We start from the raw sequence: 14,633 nt of genomic DNA, 5'->3' as shown, positions 1-14,633 counted from the left end.
AGAGAGAGAGAGAGAGAGAGAGAGAGAACCAGAGCCAGAGCCAGAGCCAGAGCCAGAACCAGAGCCAGAGCCAGAGCCAGAGTGAGTACAAGCACCAAATCCTTCCAAAATGTACTTTTTCTCAGCGCTGTCCAAGTGCGGCCCACTAGCCACATCAAAAGCACCTCAGCACTTATTACAATGCATATTCTGGGATTCCAGCTCAAACCTGCCAAATCAGAAACCTGGAAACTGAGCCCACCAATCAGCATCCTAGTAAACCGTTCAGTCCTGTCTTTAAAGTTATAAACACAATGTATCTCTATTTTGGTCAAATATCAAGAATTCATCTAAGTTCTCATATGTCCTGAGTCTTAATTGGCCTTGGAAGGCTAGGGCCAAGATGTTGGCTTTCCTTGCAGTCCTCCTTTTTCTCTAATTTTGGTCTGCAAACTTAGGCTGTTAACCCTCCAGAAGAGAAGCTTATTGTTATTACCATACAACCTAGGCTGTTATGCTTAACCTCACTATCTGTCTGAATATCAAACATCTTAGGCATAACATGGAACAAGTATTTTTCATCAATTACAGAATATCATGAAAACACATTTAAAAAATTAAAATATATTTTAAAAGTAGGCATAAGGAATTATATAATTCTTATATTTACACATAAGTTCAGAAATCTAATCATATACAACCTTGTAGCCGGACAGTCCCACAACATTCCTTTTCCTGTATCCTGCCTTCATTTACCACCCACTTCTTTTTGAACAATCATCTACCTGAGAGACAGCACAGCAGCAACTGGCATGTCATGACAAGCAGCCCGTATTCAGAAAACCAAAATGACAGGCACTCCAAGCATGAACCTACTATTACAAATTGCCATCTTCAGTGCAGTTGCTTATTTCACAGGTGTCTGTATATATAGTTAGTCAGGGTGAGAATCATTCCAATTGTACTGTAACATCATGCAACTCATCAATGCCCCAAATTTTCTGATCAAGGAGATTATGGGGCCAAAGAGGAAAGTGATCAATGATATAGAGTGTGCCTAAGGAGAGTTACATGGAGAGAAAACATTCTCTCAGGCTTTCACAGAGAGCACATTGGCCAAGCAATGACCATGAGTCATCCACATGGCTGACACTGACAAAGGTTCTACAATCTGAGGTACAGGATCTCAGGATAAATCCTGAGGGGATTTCACTGACCTTATCAGATCCTAAAGCTACAGCTTTTTTTTGTATAGATCCTGCTTTACCTTGGTCTTAACCATCCAGCAGAAAAGTATAAAAACGAAGTATAAGAAGTAAAGCCATGGTGTTATGTTGAGCTGCAGGGGACTCAGGTCAACAATTTCTGACACTTCCATTCAAGCAGAAGACCCAGTACTATTATGGACTACTGGACTCTTTTAGAATATTTTGCTAAGTTAACACACCTATAATATTCAAATGACGGAACTAAACAAAAAAGGAGATATATACGAATGTCCATTTTGTATCTGTGTATTCAAAATGGTTAGGATAGATATATAGTCACATTCTCTTAATGAATAGAGAGATTTGATTTAATAGTGTTTGTAAATAGGATATCATGTCTGCATCTTGTACAGCAAATAACCACTAGTAAGAGAGTATGCATTGTGTCAATTATTGGAACTATCCTACCAATTTGATTTGAAACTGTCTCATTGCTATTTGTTTCTCAATAAAATTATGGAAAAAATAAATAAAATAAATGCTTCAAAACAAAAAAAACAAATTAAAAAAAAGAATTCATCTAAACATATGATATCCTTTTACCCATTAGTGGATTTTTTCCCCACTACTATTGTCTTTAGAGTCCCCTCTTCTGACTGTACCCACATAAGATTCAAGGATCTCATCAGAATCTCTCTTAAAGAAAATAACTCATTGGGCATATGCCTACAGTACTAATTAGCAACAGGAAATGAATAATGTTTCAAAAGGATGGAGATATAGCCTGGCGCAACTGGAAAGCCAGCCTTTGCTTCTTTACTGTTACTCTCCCTTTTCCAGAAATTTTAAGTTTATTGTGCACGTCTGAGAGAAATTGTTCACCAGATACAGAGAGAGGCTGGTTTAGTTCCCTGTAACTTTTGTTGCATGGACATTCTAGGCCAAGTCGGGAGGAGGAGAGCTGCCCCACAGAGCTGGTTCTAGCCAATGAGGCACAAGCCATTACATCTGCATTCTTAAGTAGAAAACCATCATCTCCCAGTGAAGAAAACACCTTCATCTGTTATTTCTTAAATAGTTCATAGCCTCTCCCCTCCTCTTAGCAGATTTCCTATCATCCTAGTAGAACAAAGTTGATCACATTGAGGCAAGAAAATCCTGGCAGTCTCTGCTATGTAGACAAAATGATATAGCAGATGGATGATCAGGGAGATGAGCTGAAACAGCCATATTATATTCTGTGCTTTTGCTCAGAAATGGACCTAGTCATTCTCCTATAACGTCAAATACTCTCTAGTCATTCTTGTGTTGTGCCAAAGGTTTGACCTCTCAGCTGAGTATGGTGAGAAATAAGGCAACTTTCTTTCTGCTTCCTATGAGGAGATTCTCCTGGGAATGATTTCTGTGCCTGCAAAACCAAATGCAGTAAGAGAAAAATGCGCCCACATCTCTTTCTCTTTGCTGAAGCCCAATGAGTGATTTGAGAGAACTGTAGAAAATAACCTGGAATGCTGGCTGACTTGGTTCTCCCTCTGATCCTGTACTCCACTACTGCCTTGCAAGTTTTTCTCTTGGCTTATTTTTTTTTTAAATGTATACTTAATTTATATCTTGTTTCATAACTTTTTCCAATTGGAGGAAGCTATTTAATTTCTTTCAAAAGCTGTTTGGGGACATTAGAAGACTATGGTTTGCTATTTTGAAAATACAATGGCAGTTCTATTTTTAGGACTTCTTCCATCATTCCCATGATTAGCTTGTCTCTGGGGTCTTCAGGAAAAAGTCCATTTAAGTTTGCTGCATCCAGAGTCTGACTTTTTTAGGATGCTTTTATTATTTTTTTTTAATTAGAAAACATTTTAGATAGTCTCTCTGTCTCTGTCTGTCTCTGTCTCTGTCTGTCTGTTTCTGTTTCTGTCTCTGTCTTTCTCTGTCTCTGTCCCTCTGTTTCTGTCTCTCTGTCTCTGTCTCTCTGTCTCTGTCTCTCTGTCTCTCTCTCTTTCTGTGTCTCTGTCTCTCTCTCTCTCTCTCTCTCTCTCTCTCTCTCTCTCTCTCTCTCTCGACTTGCTTTGCAGGTGTGAGTATAGACTGGTTAGGTGCCACCAGGATATCACTAAGCCACTTCAGCTGGGAGCTGCTAAATGGGGGCAGTGTCTCCAAGGGGGATATTTGTCATTCTTGACATTATCCTTTATGTGAAAGAGCCTTTGTTAGAGAAGCATTTCCATTTTAGTGGCTGAGAAACCCTAGCCACCGTTATGACCTTGTTTCCCTCACTTGGTGCTGGAGAGACAGCCAGAAGCTGGTGGGCCCTAAAGAGCAAGGAAGCCCCTCCTGTTCCAGATGTTCATTTTCTGTGGCGTGGTCCCCAAGGCAGGGGAGCAAGTGGGGGAGTAAGGACAGCTCTGTGCATGTATGTGCAAGCATACAAATACCTACCTGTATACAGGCAATGTACATAGCATTCTGGGAATGCATGACCTAAATACTTTATTTGTATATAAATCCCATGTTTACAGGCAGAGCACATTTTAGAAAGATGTATCAGAATTTAATAATTAGAATTCCATGACATTAAGAGGTTCTGTAAAGAGCAATCCTATAATTCATTTTTCCCTTTAGGAAATTAAACTCATTTTGTTTACTTTTGCAATGCTTTATTTGGGGGACTATGTCAGATTTAGGTACTCTCTGTTATGCCCAAGAAATACAGTTTGTTTTTTGATTTGGCACTTGCATGCACACAGCATCTCTTTGAAGTGAACTGAATAGGAGGAAGGCAGGTGTGCTTCCTGTCCACCTCAGGCTTCTTGTGTATCGGGAGAGACAGATCATGAAGACGAGCATCAGCAATAAAATGTGCTGTGCTGTGCTGTGCTCTGCAGTGATGGAAAGGTGGCTTAGACTCCGTGCAGACAGACTGATGTTGCCAGGGGTGGAAAGGCTTTAGAAAGAAGGGGTCTTGCAGCCCACAGTGAGAGATCAGTGAGGACTTTTCGAGGAATGTTTCTCTAGGAAGAAAAGGACAAAAGTCATTGGGAAAAGGCGAGACGCTTGTCATCCACAGGAGCAAGAATCTCCAGACCTTTGTCACCAGTCTCCTTATCATCAGTAAGAACTCTTAGAAGGAGCAATGCCAGCTTCTTTTTTCACACAAACTGGAAAGGGTGCACTTTCTCTCACCCAGAGCCCTTCAGAACCTTTATAAGGTATAAAATGGGATACATGCATGAATGCAAAACCAGGAATCTATTACCTAAAAATACTTAAGATGAAAAAGGAAAGCCAACCAGGATAGAGGAAGGTCGGAATTTATGATTCACAAAAGGACTTTTAAATAAGCAAGTTTCGCTAACCTGGCAGTATGCATTAGGGCCACTGTTGTCTGATCTGTTGGCCACACTCCCCACAAGTGTGAAATTCAGAACAAGGCTTTTTCTTTCTCTCTTTCTCCTTTAAGAGACATTGCACCTTCTCCCACCTACAGCCCTGACACAGGAGACAGTAGGAAGCAATGTCTCTCAAGCAGAGGGCACCTAGGCCTTCTTTGTACAGCCCTTCTTCTTGTATTCTTCATTTCAAAAGAATTCCACATCAGCATTCCTGTCAGCCTCAATTTTTTTTAATGTATTTTGTTCAGGGTCTCACTACATAGCCTGGACTTGTAGTGATCCTCCTGTTTTCAAGCCTCGCAGTGCTGGGATTCCAGGCATGCACCACCACACCTGAACTCAGTCGTGGGCTCAATGCACCCAGGGGCGGGGCCAGTGTGGCACATGGTGCCAGGGATTGAACCCCGGTTTCTGCACGTGCCTAAGCCTCTTAGCTTCTAAACTCTTTTATACCACTTCTAGAAGATGCTTGTTTTATTCACCATTCCAAGACACAAATATCTGTAATATTTGTAAGAACTACAAGTTGCCATTTCCTTAAGGCACGATGCTGACCACGAGGCAGTTGCAAGGAAATCACTCTGCCACTGCTGTCAAAGCTGCCTGGCCTCTGCACTAACAGAGCAGGGACCTGATAAGGCAGAGGGCTAAGGGAGCAGTTCTCTGCTTATGGGTTGGGTCCTAGATGGGAATTCGGATAATTTTTTGACCCAGGGAAGTCATATCACTTCTGGTCTGGATGGAAGACAGAATCAAAGTCTGACAGAACTCAACTAATCAGCAGCAGCTTGTAATGAGGAGACAAGATTGAGAGTTTCCATTTTATACACTTTCTAGAAGATTCTAAGTATGCTTCTGTTTCTGTCTTCTCTCCTTGATGCATATCTGAGGCTAGCAGACATGCCTTATGTTCATACTGCGGTGGGAGTACAAGGTGTGTTTCAGGATATGATTGAATAGGACTGTTGAGTGGTTGGCCTACCTCTTCATGTTCTTCCCAGTGCCCCTATAAGAGTGGCTGCTGGTTTTCACAGACATAGATGACGCTGCCTGACTCTCCAACTGTAAGACAGAGTACGGATTTTCTTTTCTTGTCTGATAAGAGAATACAAAACCAGATGCCTAGTTTCCTGTGCTGCTTTGTAAATGGTATCGATGCCAGAGAAGTAGACTTACAAGGGAGCATGCCAATGTTGCTAAGAAGCCTTTGGCACATTCTCTTGGCTGCGCCCTTAACATCTCAGCCCCAAATGACAGCTATAATCTTACCCTGCCCCATGGATGACTGTATCATTACTATCAATATGAGATTCTACTAATCACAAAGAACTGAAGTGTCATTTGTCATGATGTGCAATTGATGAGTCATGGAAACCCAGTTCTTGGGTCACACTAGTGGCTTTTTTAGGCAAATAATTTCTAGGATCCACTCCAGGATTCTGATCTGGTAGACAGGGAACAGAAAGACCCTGGGAAAGTATTTAAGGGTTGAATTTGCTTCCCTGTCCCTCTGACAGGCAACCAAGTGTGGGACCCACTGTCCAAAATGTAAGTGTTGGTAAATGGGAAAAAAACAAAATAAAACATGAAAATTTAGTCCTTTCTCCTTTGAGGAGCTGTTCTTTGCATAATTCTTTAGTTAGCAAATTCATTAGAATACTCCATTTGTGGAAGGTATAGAAAACTACAGCACAAATTATTTTTGGACATGTTGTCTTATATTTGTCAAATATTGTACCTGTATTCTAATCACAGACCTCAAGTTTGGGAACGCTGATACAAGATGATTCAACCCAGTCCTCCAACCTACAGAATCTTCATTTTTCTGTCTATGTAGAATCCTAAAAAGTAATCATTTACTCTCACCTGAGCGCATTCACAGCTCACATCCTCAGTCCTCAAGGAGTGTGCATCTTGGGCAACTCCTCCCTGGCACCCTGAGATCTGGAGGTCACCGTGGAAGCCAACAGTAGAGTTGAGAGCTAGCACCAGCTAGTTACAGCCACTATGTATTTGTAATTACCACACACTTTATTAGTAAAACTGAGTATCATCCTGCCTCCACTAAGCAGGTAGAACAAACATTTACTTGTCTTTGCATAAGGTTTACCCAATGCAAATAGAAGTTTCAACGTAGTACATTATTGTACCGGATTTCCCCTGTACAGTCTAGCAAGAGCTGGGCAAATTTACACTGGAATTGTTCAAAAGGTTGGTGTCTATATCTCTAAACAAGATGTACAAATATTTTAGGGGCTGAAAAAGTAATGTGTCGTGTTTTTGTGCTCCTCATAGGAACAGTGTCAGTGAAGACAAAAGATGGATTTTGACAATATGAAGTTTAGTGGGGTTGGTTTTTGAGGCTGAAATATTAACTGCAAATGAACCTGTGGCGAAGTAAAGGGTGTATTTGTTACTATCACTGTAGGAGGAAGCACGCAGTGTGCTACTATAAACTGACATTTTCTTCATGAAGCTTCTTAATTTTGCTACCTGTTGCTATCCTAAACAAATGCAGCATAGTGTCTTTGAATGCTCCAATCTGTATATACATTTGCCTTTGGGGTAAATTAAGAAATAGAAAAGCTTGCCAAAATCAAAAGCATGTATGTTACTGGGGAGGGTGCAGGGAACTCGATAATAAAAATGTTATTTGAATTATTTGCATTATTAATCAATGGGAGTTTATTTCTATTCATTTCATGTGATTTATTTTGTTTGTTTATTAGATCAAAGAATTTAAGATTTATTATTAAAAAAAGGTCTTTCCTTTTTTTTAGGCTTTTAACTTTTATTTTTGAGAAGTAAAGGCTATAGAGTTGACAAATTTGAATAACCCTAAAATTGCATGAAGAAGAGATGTTCTTAAAACCACACAGCATGACTCTGTAGGCAATGGTAGAGGATTTTGAGATTCATTGTTGAATTCCGTGCACATGTTTTATTTTATTTAATTTTTTTAATTTGCATGTCCAGAAAGTGGTTCCCTTTTTTTCCTCGTTTTTTCATTTTATTCTCTGTGAAGACACTGTACGTTTATTTTGATCTCATTTTCTTTTCGTTAGATTTATTTTCTTCCGTAGTGATGTTTAGAAAGGTAGCTTTGGTATCATTCTTTGAATTCTTCAGGGGTTACAGCTAACTGGTGACAGCAAACAAATCTTGTTCACATTGGTCGCTTAATGATTGCACATCTTAGTACTCTTATAATTTCTCTAATTTGCATGTTACAGAACTGAAACCAGGACAAGAAATAGAAATTAAAGCGAGAGAACGTTACAAAGTGGTCGTTGACTGAAATAATAATCTGCATGTTGTTTTCCCTTCTCCCTCCTGCATGCAGGGATTTGGTTTCGTAACTTTCGAAAATAGTGCCGATGCGGACAGGGCGAGGGAGAAATTACACGGCACCGTGGTAGAGGGCCGTAAAATCGAGGTGCATGTTCAAAATATTTTCCTTTTCATCTTTTTTATAAATGTCTGCTTCACGCTCATCCGTTGTTCCAGATGCATCATTGGCGTCTTGTATGTGACCCTCCTCCCTTCTCATTGTTTATATATATATATCTTTATATATAAAAAGGAAAACTGGCCTTACTTTTTGTTTTTAATTTTACTTTATTTTGTTAATCTTTTTAACTGCTGAAAGGTGGATGGCAAAAGAGACCAAAAATACAACAACAACAAAATTAAAAAGAGGTTCAGCTGAAAGGGTTTTATTTTTTGCTTTTGTTTTTATTTTCCATGTTTTAGAAACAATGGGTGCAGTAGGTTCCAAAGAGAAGGCAGCATTACCAACCAAACAAAATACAGGACAGTTTCTTTTTCTTTTCCTTTCCACATCAGGGTTGAAGAGGGATCCACAGTGGTGTGTAAATTCTACAAAATTGCAAAAGCAGTAGCATTGGAAAGATCTGTGGAAAAAAAAAAAATGAGAGGCGTTTATCATTAAACCTTTCTTTCTTTCTTTCTTTCTTTTTTTTTTAAGAAGCCAGTTTTGAAATTTTATATTCCTTTGATTATAAAAGCAGTAACAAAACAGGATTTTCTGTCCATTGAATATGTAAAGACTAAAATTCTGACAACCTGAGCGTGCTGTTTGTACCACTGGGATCCCCCTCAACATGGCCAGAGGGTCATATTTGTTAAAACTTGAAAAAAAAAAAACCAGTTAAAAATGCTTTAGTCTTTGGAGTAAGATGTTGCATATTTTGCCTTTCATTTTCCCCCTTCGACGGTAACGCTTAGGCCCCTCACCAAACTCTCAGTAACCATGGTAACTGTATACAAACCCATGCTGGCGATGGTGGTGAATGGTAAGTGGTGAAGTCCATCTGCCGTTTCACGTATTTAGTGCTGATATATCTATATACATATATATATACCACGTGAATTTTTTGACTTGTTGTATTAAGTTTTCTTGATGCTCTATTTTTTTGGATATTGGTACGCCTGTAACTGAGTGTACGTTCTAAGCTAGCCTGGGAGGCTCTGACTGGATTGAGTTATGACTGGTGCACATCTTACTCAGATCGTTAACTCCATATTGTGTTACACAATGCACCCTCTCTTTTATCCTTTCGTTAGCTGTGACTTTAAAGCTTGAATGATTTGTTAATTCTTGCTATGTAAAGGCTCTGTTCCAAGTGTTGAATGCTAGATGTTGCTTCCCAATGGTTCCTCCCTCCTGAAGTGTTGCACACGGCTAAAACTTGTTTGTCCCTTTTTTTGACATTTATGTTCCCTGTACCTTGTCTCTTCCCTCTCTACTCCACTGCATGTCCCTTCATATGAACTTTATTTTATGTTTTAAAAACGATTTATTGTTTCTGTGTTACCATGGAGTACACGCATGCTTTTAAATCTTCAATTATGCAGTATCTTTTAATTTGCTTTTACTGTCTCTTTATTAAACTTTTAAATGAGATGACATTGCTTTATTGAAATGATTTGTAAGTTAAAACGGTTATGAAGTAAATGTAATTATAAAAATGTATGATTTTGTTATGCACCTACTGCCTTTTATAAATTAAAATGCATTTTAGTTTTTGTTTCGTTTTTGTTTTTAATAAGTAATCACAGTCATAATGCATGCAACTAATTGAATTGCGGGCTGGGCTTGGAGTTTGAGCTCATTTGGATTTTCTATGTACATAGGTAAATAATGCCACAGCACGTGTAATGACAAATAAAAAGACCGTCAACCCCTATACAAATGGTAAGTAGAGATTGGCCTTTTCTAAGGAGTCCCCTCTGGCTCTGTAGCTATTAAGTTATGTAACCAGGAAATTTGTTTTAGCAAACCATGTCTGACTCCTCTGCACGGCCCCTGTGTCTTTGCTCCTGACCTGCTACAGGGAGCCACCTAAATCAATAAGATTATTTTTTTGCAACAAAGGCCCGTTTAGTTTCAGGTTAAGTGTGTGCACCTTGCTCTTGTCTCTCTAGAATAACTCGCACTAGGGGTTGAGACCAAGGAATTATTTAGGAGTTATTTGGTTAATTTAATTCTAGTAAAAAGGGGAGAGAATGGAGGATTCATCTGTTTTGTTTTGTTTTGAAAAGGATTTTTTTTTTTTTTTTTTTTTTTTGTTTTTTTTTTTTTTTTTTTTTTTTTTTGGCTACTTCAGGCTGCCTTAAGGGCAGATCTGGTGCAGCTTCTGCAGTTGGGCATCAAACTGCAATCCTATGCACCTTACTGCATTTGCCCAAGTGGTGCTTTAAACAACTGAGCCATCAGGCAAGGCCCCTAAAAAATTGAGAAGGATTTTTTTGGGGGGAGGGGGTGGCTGAGGCTGCCTTAAGGGCACGTCTGGTAAGGCATGTGGAACTGGGGATCAAACCGTGGCCGCTGACTGCATTTGCAGGAGCAGGCGCTTAAACAACCGAGCTACCCCGCAGCCTCCCTATTCTGTTTTGTTTTTACCTCGATCTCCCCATTGATCATTACTCCTTCTTGGAAGGTGGCCACAAGAATTCATTCTGAGTTTGCCTCTTCTCCAAAGCTACTAAGCTTTTGAATTCACTGGAAAGGGGCACTAAACAGAGGCAGGCAGAGAGGGCAGAATGTGTGTGTGTGTGTGTGTGTGTGTGTGTGTGTGTGTGTGTGTGTGAATTACTACCCAGGAACATCGAGGACCAAAAGAGGGTGTCCTTGTGCCCCTTCCAAGCAATGCATTTCTGCCCTTGTCAAGAACACTTCTCAAAACCTCTACTAAAAAGAATTCACATGTGTATGAAGGATACTAAATATGTTCAGACACTTTGCTTCTTTCATCGTCAAAATAAATAGCTCTCAAGATATATGGAAGGAGAGGCCGGGAGATAGCTCAGTAAAATAAACACTTGCCTGGCAAGTGCAAGGTCCTGAGTTCAATCCCTGGTACTGAAAAAAAAAAGATGCATGGAAGGAAATATGTGTGACATTAATTAATCACATACTTAGTTCTACTAACACTTGAAAAGAAATTAACAGTAAATTATAGATATTGCACTTAATAGAATATCATACCTAGGAAACTGTGTAGGCTAAAGGCAATGAAGAATCTCATAAGTAAAGTAACTGAAATGACTAAAAACATGTGTATTGTGTAATTTTGACTAGGTGATGGTGGCAGTTCCACCAAAATGTTACTGCTGTGTCACATTGCTAGGCTAGATGATTTCAAAGTTTTCAAAAATAATGTAATTTTATTACAATCCAACAAAAATATATCTTTTTTTTTCCATTTTAAAGTTTCAGTTATATGTAGGACCTAGAAACATAGACTACTTTTAGAAGAAAAGAATTAAATAAGGAAACAGTACAAAGATGACTAAAATATCTTTTGCCTACTACTATTTCCAGCTTTTTCTTACATTCCCCTTAGGGGAAGCCACTATCACCCATTGTTGTCTGTCGATCTATTTTGTATTTTAGCTGCTTATGGATCGTATTCATAGTATTGTGTACACATTTTTATGTAAATGTTGCAATACATATCAGTTTTAATTGGGTTTTATAAATCAATATGAAGTCCTCTCAATGGTAGAACATACAGATTAAACCAATTCCTTCAGTAGTTTCACAATGTTCCGTTATATATGCATCGTATATATAATTATATATATATATGTTTATATTCAGAAATTTATGCTGATTGATATATAATCATTTACTTATTTGTATTTGTTTCTTTTGTTACAAGTAATAGTATTAGCATTGGTCACTTTCTTTTTCGTTTTCCTTTGCCAAGCTACCAACTTGGCAAAGGCAGTTTATTTTTATTTTTAAGAGAGTTTTAGAACAGATAATTTGCCCTCGACATAATGTACCCCTAAGTCAAAAGAGCAGAAGTTTTTATTCTGAGGAACATTTTTCCCAGTTCCAGTAACCCAAGACTTACACTTAAATGGTATAGATGACTTCCACCAAAGTTGGCGAAAATCAAGCCCTATAGTGAAGCAAACTGCTGGTTAATGTGTCATGAAGTCTTTTGATTTGAGTAAAAGTAATAGCTATGCAACTTGCCAGAGTTAGTATGCAATGACCTCAACCTATTGTATGCTTTTCTAAATTATGAACTAGCAGTGGGGTGTGTGTGTGTGTGTGTGTGTGTGTGTGTGTAAAAGCACAAGGTGTTGGGTACCTGTGCAAAGGAACACACTTGTGCCGAGTGAGAAGACTAACAAAAACCAAATATTACTCCAAAAGTCATACACATATAATATATGCATATATAGTATTATATGTACCTATAATTTGTAAAAAAGTATTATTGATCAATGTCATATTCTGGCACTGAAACCAAGCCTATAAGACTTTTGGATGCAACTCAAAGCCCATTTATAGGTGTCTAACACTTCTGGAACACTGTATGCTTAGATGAAGCATTTTAAAGGCACTGGACCAAATTCCAGCCTGGAAGGAGAACATCATTATCCTTTTTTTAAAGATGCATAAGCATCCTGAGATAGGTGACAGGAAATAATTAAGCCTTTTACTTTTATTGTAAAGTGATAAAATCTTGCAATAAGGCCTCTGTGTGCAGCAGGCATTACTTCGCCCCTGCATTTTATATAAGTGCATCCCAGTGGCAACCAACAATTTATTAAATGTGCAACCTCAGGTTCTTGCCAGATGTTGGCATAAGCATCCCACATGCTGAATTTCTAGGAACAAGCCTGGTGGGGTTTTCTTCCATGGACCTGAGAAGGATTATTCCTGTCACACACTCTGAGCCTGGCATGTAAGGCCTTGATGGGCAGTCACAGTTGAACTGATTTACAGGACAAATGCAAATCTCAATTATGCAGAGTCAGTGACTTCTACAGAGGAGTGGATACAGGACTCTGATAGTTAATGACAGGTATTTTTCAAAGCTTTTCCAATTTTTAACTCCTAAGTATTACCACTATAAATAGCATCCCCCATAAATTGTAATATCATAGAACTTGGAAGATCTTCCCAACAAGGGGGTCTTCCAAATTCTTCGTATGGTGAGGATAAGAAAGGGTTAGGCAAGACCACTTAGAGTCACACTGGAATGAGAAAATAAGTCCGTGATCACAAACTATCAAAATCATGCCTTAATCAAATCATAAACTTTTGGTCATCAAATTTTGAAGTCATGTTCCTATAGTGAAATAAGACTGTGACTGCTAATACCAGATTCATGAATTGCTTCCACTATGTATCCCACTAAAATGCGAACAACTGAATTTTCTGGTGGCAATTGAGACCAGGTAGTAAAAGCCCTTGGAAATTTGTGTCTAGGACACTCTACATACAAGTTCATGCAGGATGCAGGTTAAATTCCCAGGACTTTTAAGTGTGGAGATGAGACTATAAAAATACATGCTTTGGGAAATTGCATGGGCTAGAGGGCCCCTCAGAGCAGGACTGGTACTTATTTTGTTTCATTTTTTATTCCAAGAACATCTCCCTATAAAGGAATGTTAGGGTTTACCATGTTCATTGGTTACCAAGTGTTGGATCTGTGAAACTACTTGGGAGTTAAATTAGGAGCGATTTTTTTAGAAGTTGAGGAAGTTTAGGTTTGTTAGACATGGCTTTCATTTGCTTAGTGATTTTCAGAATGGTGAACACTGGACAAAAATATGTGAGACTTTAAAGAGAAGTGGGCTTCATACCCTCTAGAGCTTTACCAGTCACTGGCTATTGACCTTTAGGAAAGTTACTTAAACTCTTCCTACACAAACTTTCATAAATAGAACCTGTATAATAGGCATTTGTGATTAACATGGGAGATAAAGAACTCAACATGCTCAAGGGCCCGGATTCGATCCCTTGCACCACAAGCTGTGCCAGCCCTGACCCCGGGGTGCACTGAGATGACAGCTGAAGCTAGCCATGGTGGCATATACCTGTAGTCCCAGCATTTGGGAGGATGAAAACAGGAGGATCACCACAAGTCTGATCTATGTAGTGAGACCCTGCAGAACCTGGAATAAATACATAAAAAAAGAACTCAGCACAGTGGTAGGAATACAGAGTGTCCTATATTTTTTACTACTACTTGTAGTACACTGTTACCTAGATATACAATATCCTCAATATTAAGCAGTAATCTTGTTCATGTTTTGCTGTAGACAGCAACTTGAAGTCCCAGTTTAAGGATCAGTTGTTCTGATCTAAGAAGGGCTGAGCAAGTAAAATCCGGCATAAAGCAAAAGTAGGTCTTTGAGAAATTCAGTCTTAAACTATCTTTTGTTTCTACTGAGTAAAGCGGGAGATTTCTGTATTAGAGAACAAAATAGTGTAGGGTTACAATATAAGATAGAGCACCAGGGCTGGCCAAATAGTTTAGCAGATTGAAGTGCCTGCTTAGGCAGATGCAGGGGCCAGGAGTTCGATCCCCAAGCCTGCTGTTCCGGCCCTGCCTCTGGGGCGTATTGAAACAGCAATTGAGACTGGACATGGTGGTGTGTGCCTGTAATCCCAGCACTTGGGAGGCTGTAAACAGGAGGATCACTACATGCAGTGAGACCCTGTAGATTCTATAGACCTTGTCCTAAAATACAAGAAAAGAAGAAAGAAGGAAGAAGGAAGAAG

The 14,633-nt window shown here is 39.0% G+C and overlaps 1 protein-coding gene across 13 annotated transcripts in view; it reads left to right on the top strand.

Annotated features, from left to right (window-relative positions):
- Positions 1 to 14,633, top strand: part of Rbfox1 (RNA binding fox-1 homolog 1) — a 365,784-nt gene that overhangs the window by 244,705 nt on the left and 106,446 nt on the right. For 10 of the 13 annotated variants that reach the window (XM_023711319.1, XM_004627777.2, XM_004627780.3 and 7 more), the window contains exons 5-6: positions 7,923 to 8,015; positions 9,737 to 9,797. In XM_023711319.1, the coding sequence (XP_023567087.1) occupies positions 7,923 to 8,015; positions 9,737 to 9,797 (154 nt within the window). The remainder of the gene's footprint in view (positions 1 to 7,922; positions 8,016 to 9,736; positions 9,798 to 14,633) is intronic. The other 3 variants (XM_023711324.1, XM_023711320.1, XM_023711321.1) reach the window with 1 other exon arrangement.

This window comes from Octodon degus, unplaced genomic scaffold (assembly GCF_000260255.1).
Source record: "Octodon degus isolate 3935 unplaced genomic scaffold, OctDeg1.0 scaffold00021, whole genome shotgun sequence".
NCBI classification, from domain to species: domain Eukaryota; kingdom Metazoa; phylum Chordata; class Mammalia; order Rodentia; family Octodontidae; genus Octodon; species Octodon degus.
The sequence above is the reverse complement of the archived record's forward strand: the minus strand, read 5'-3'. Positions and strand labels throughout refer to the sequence as shown.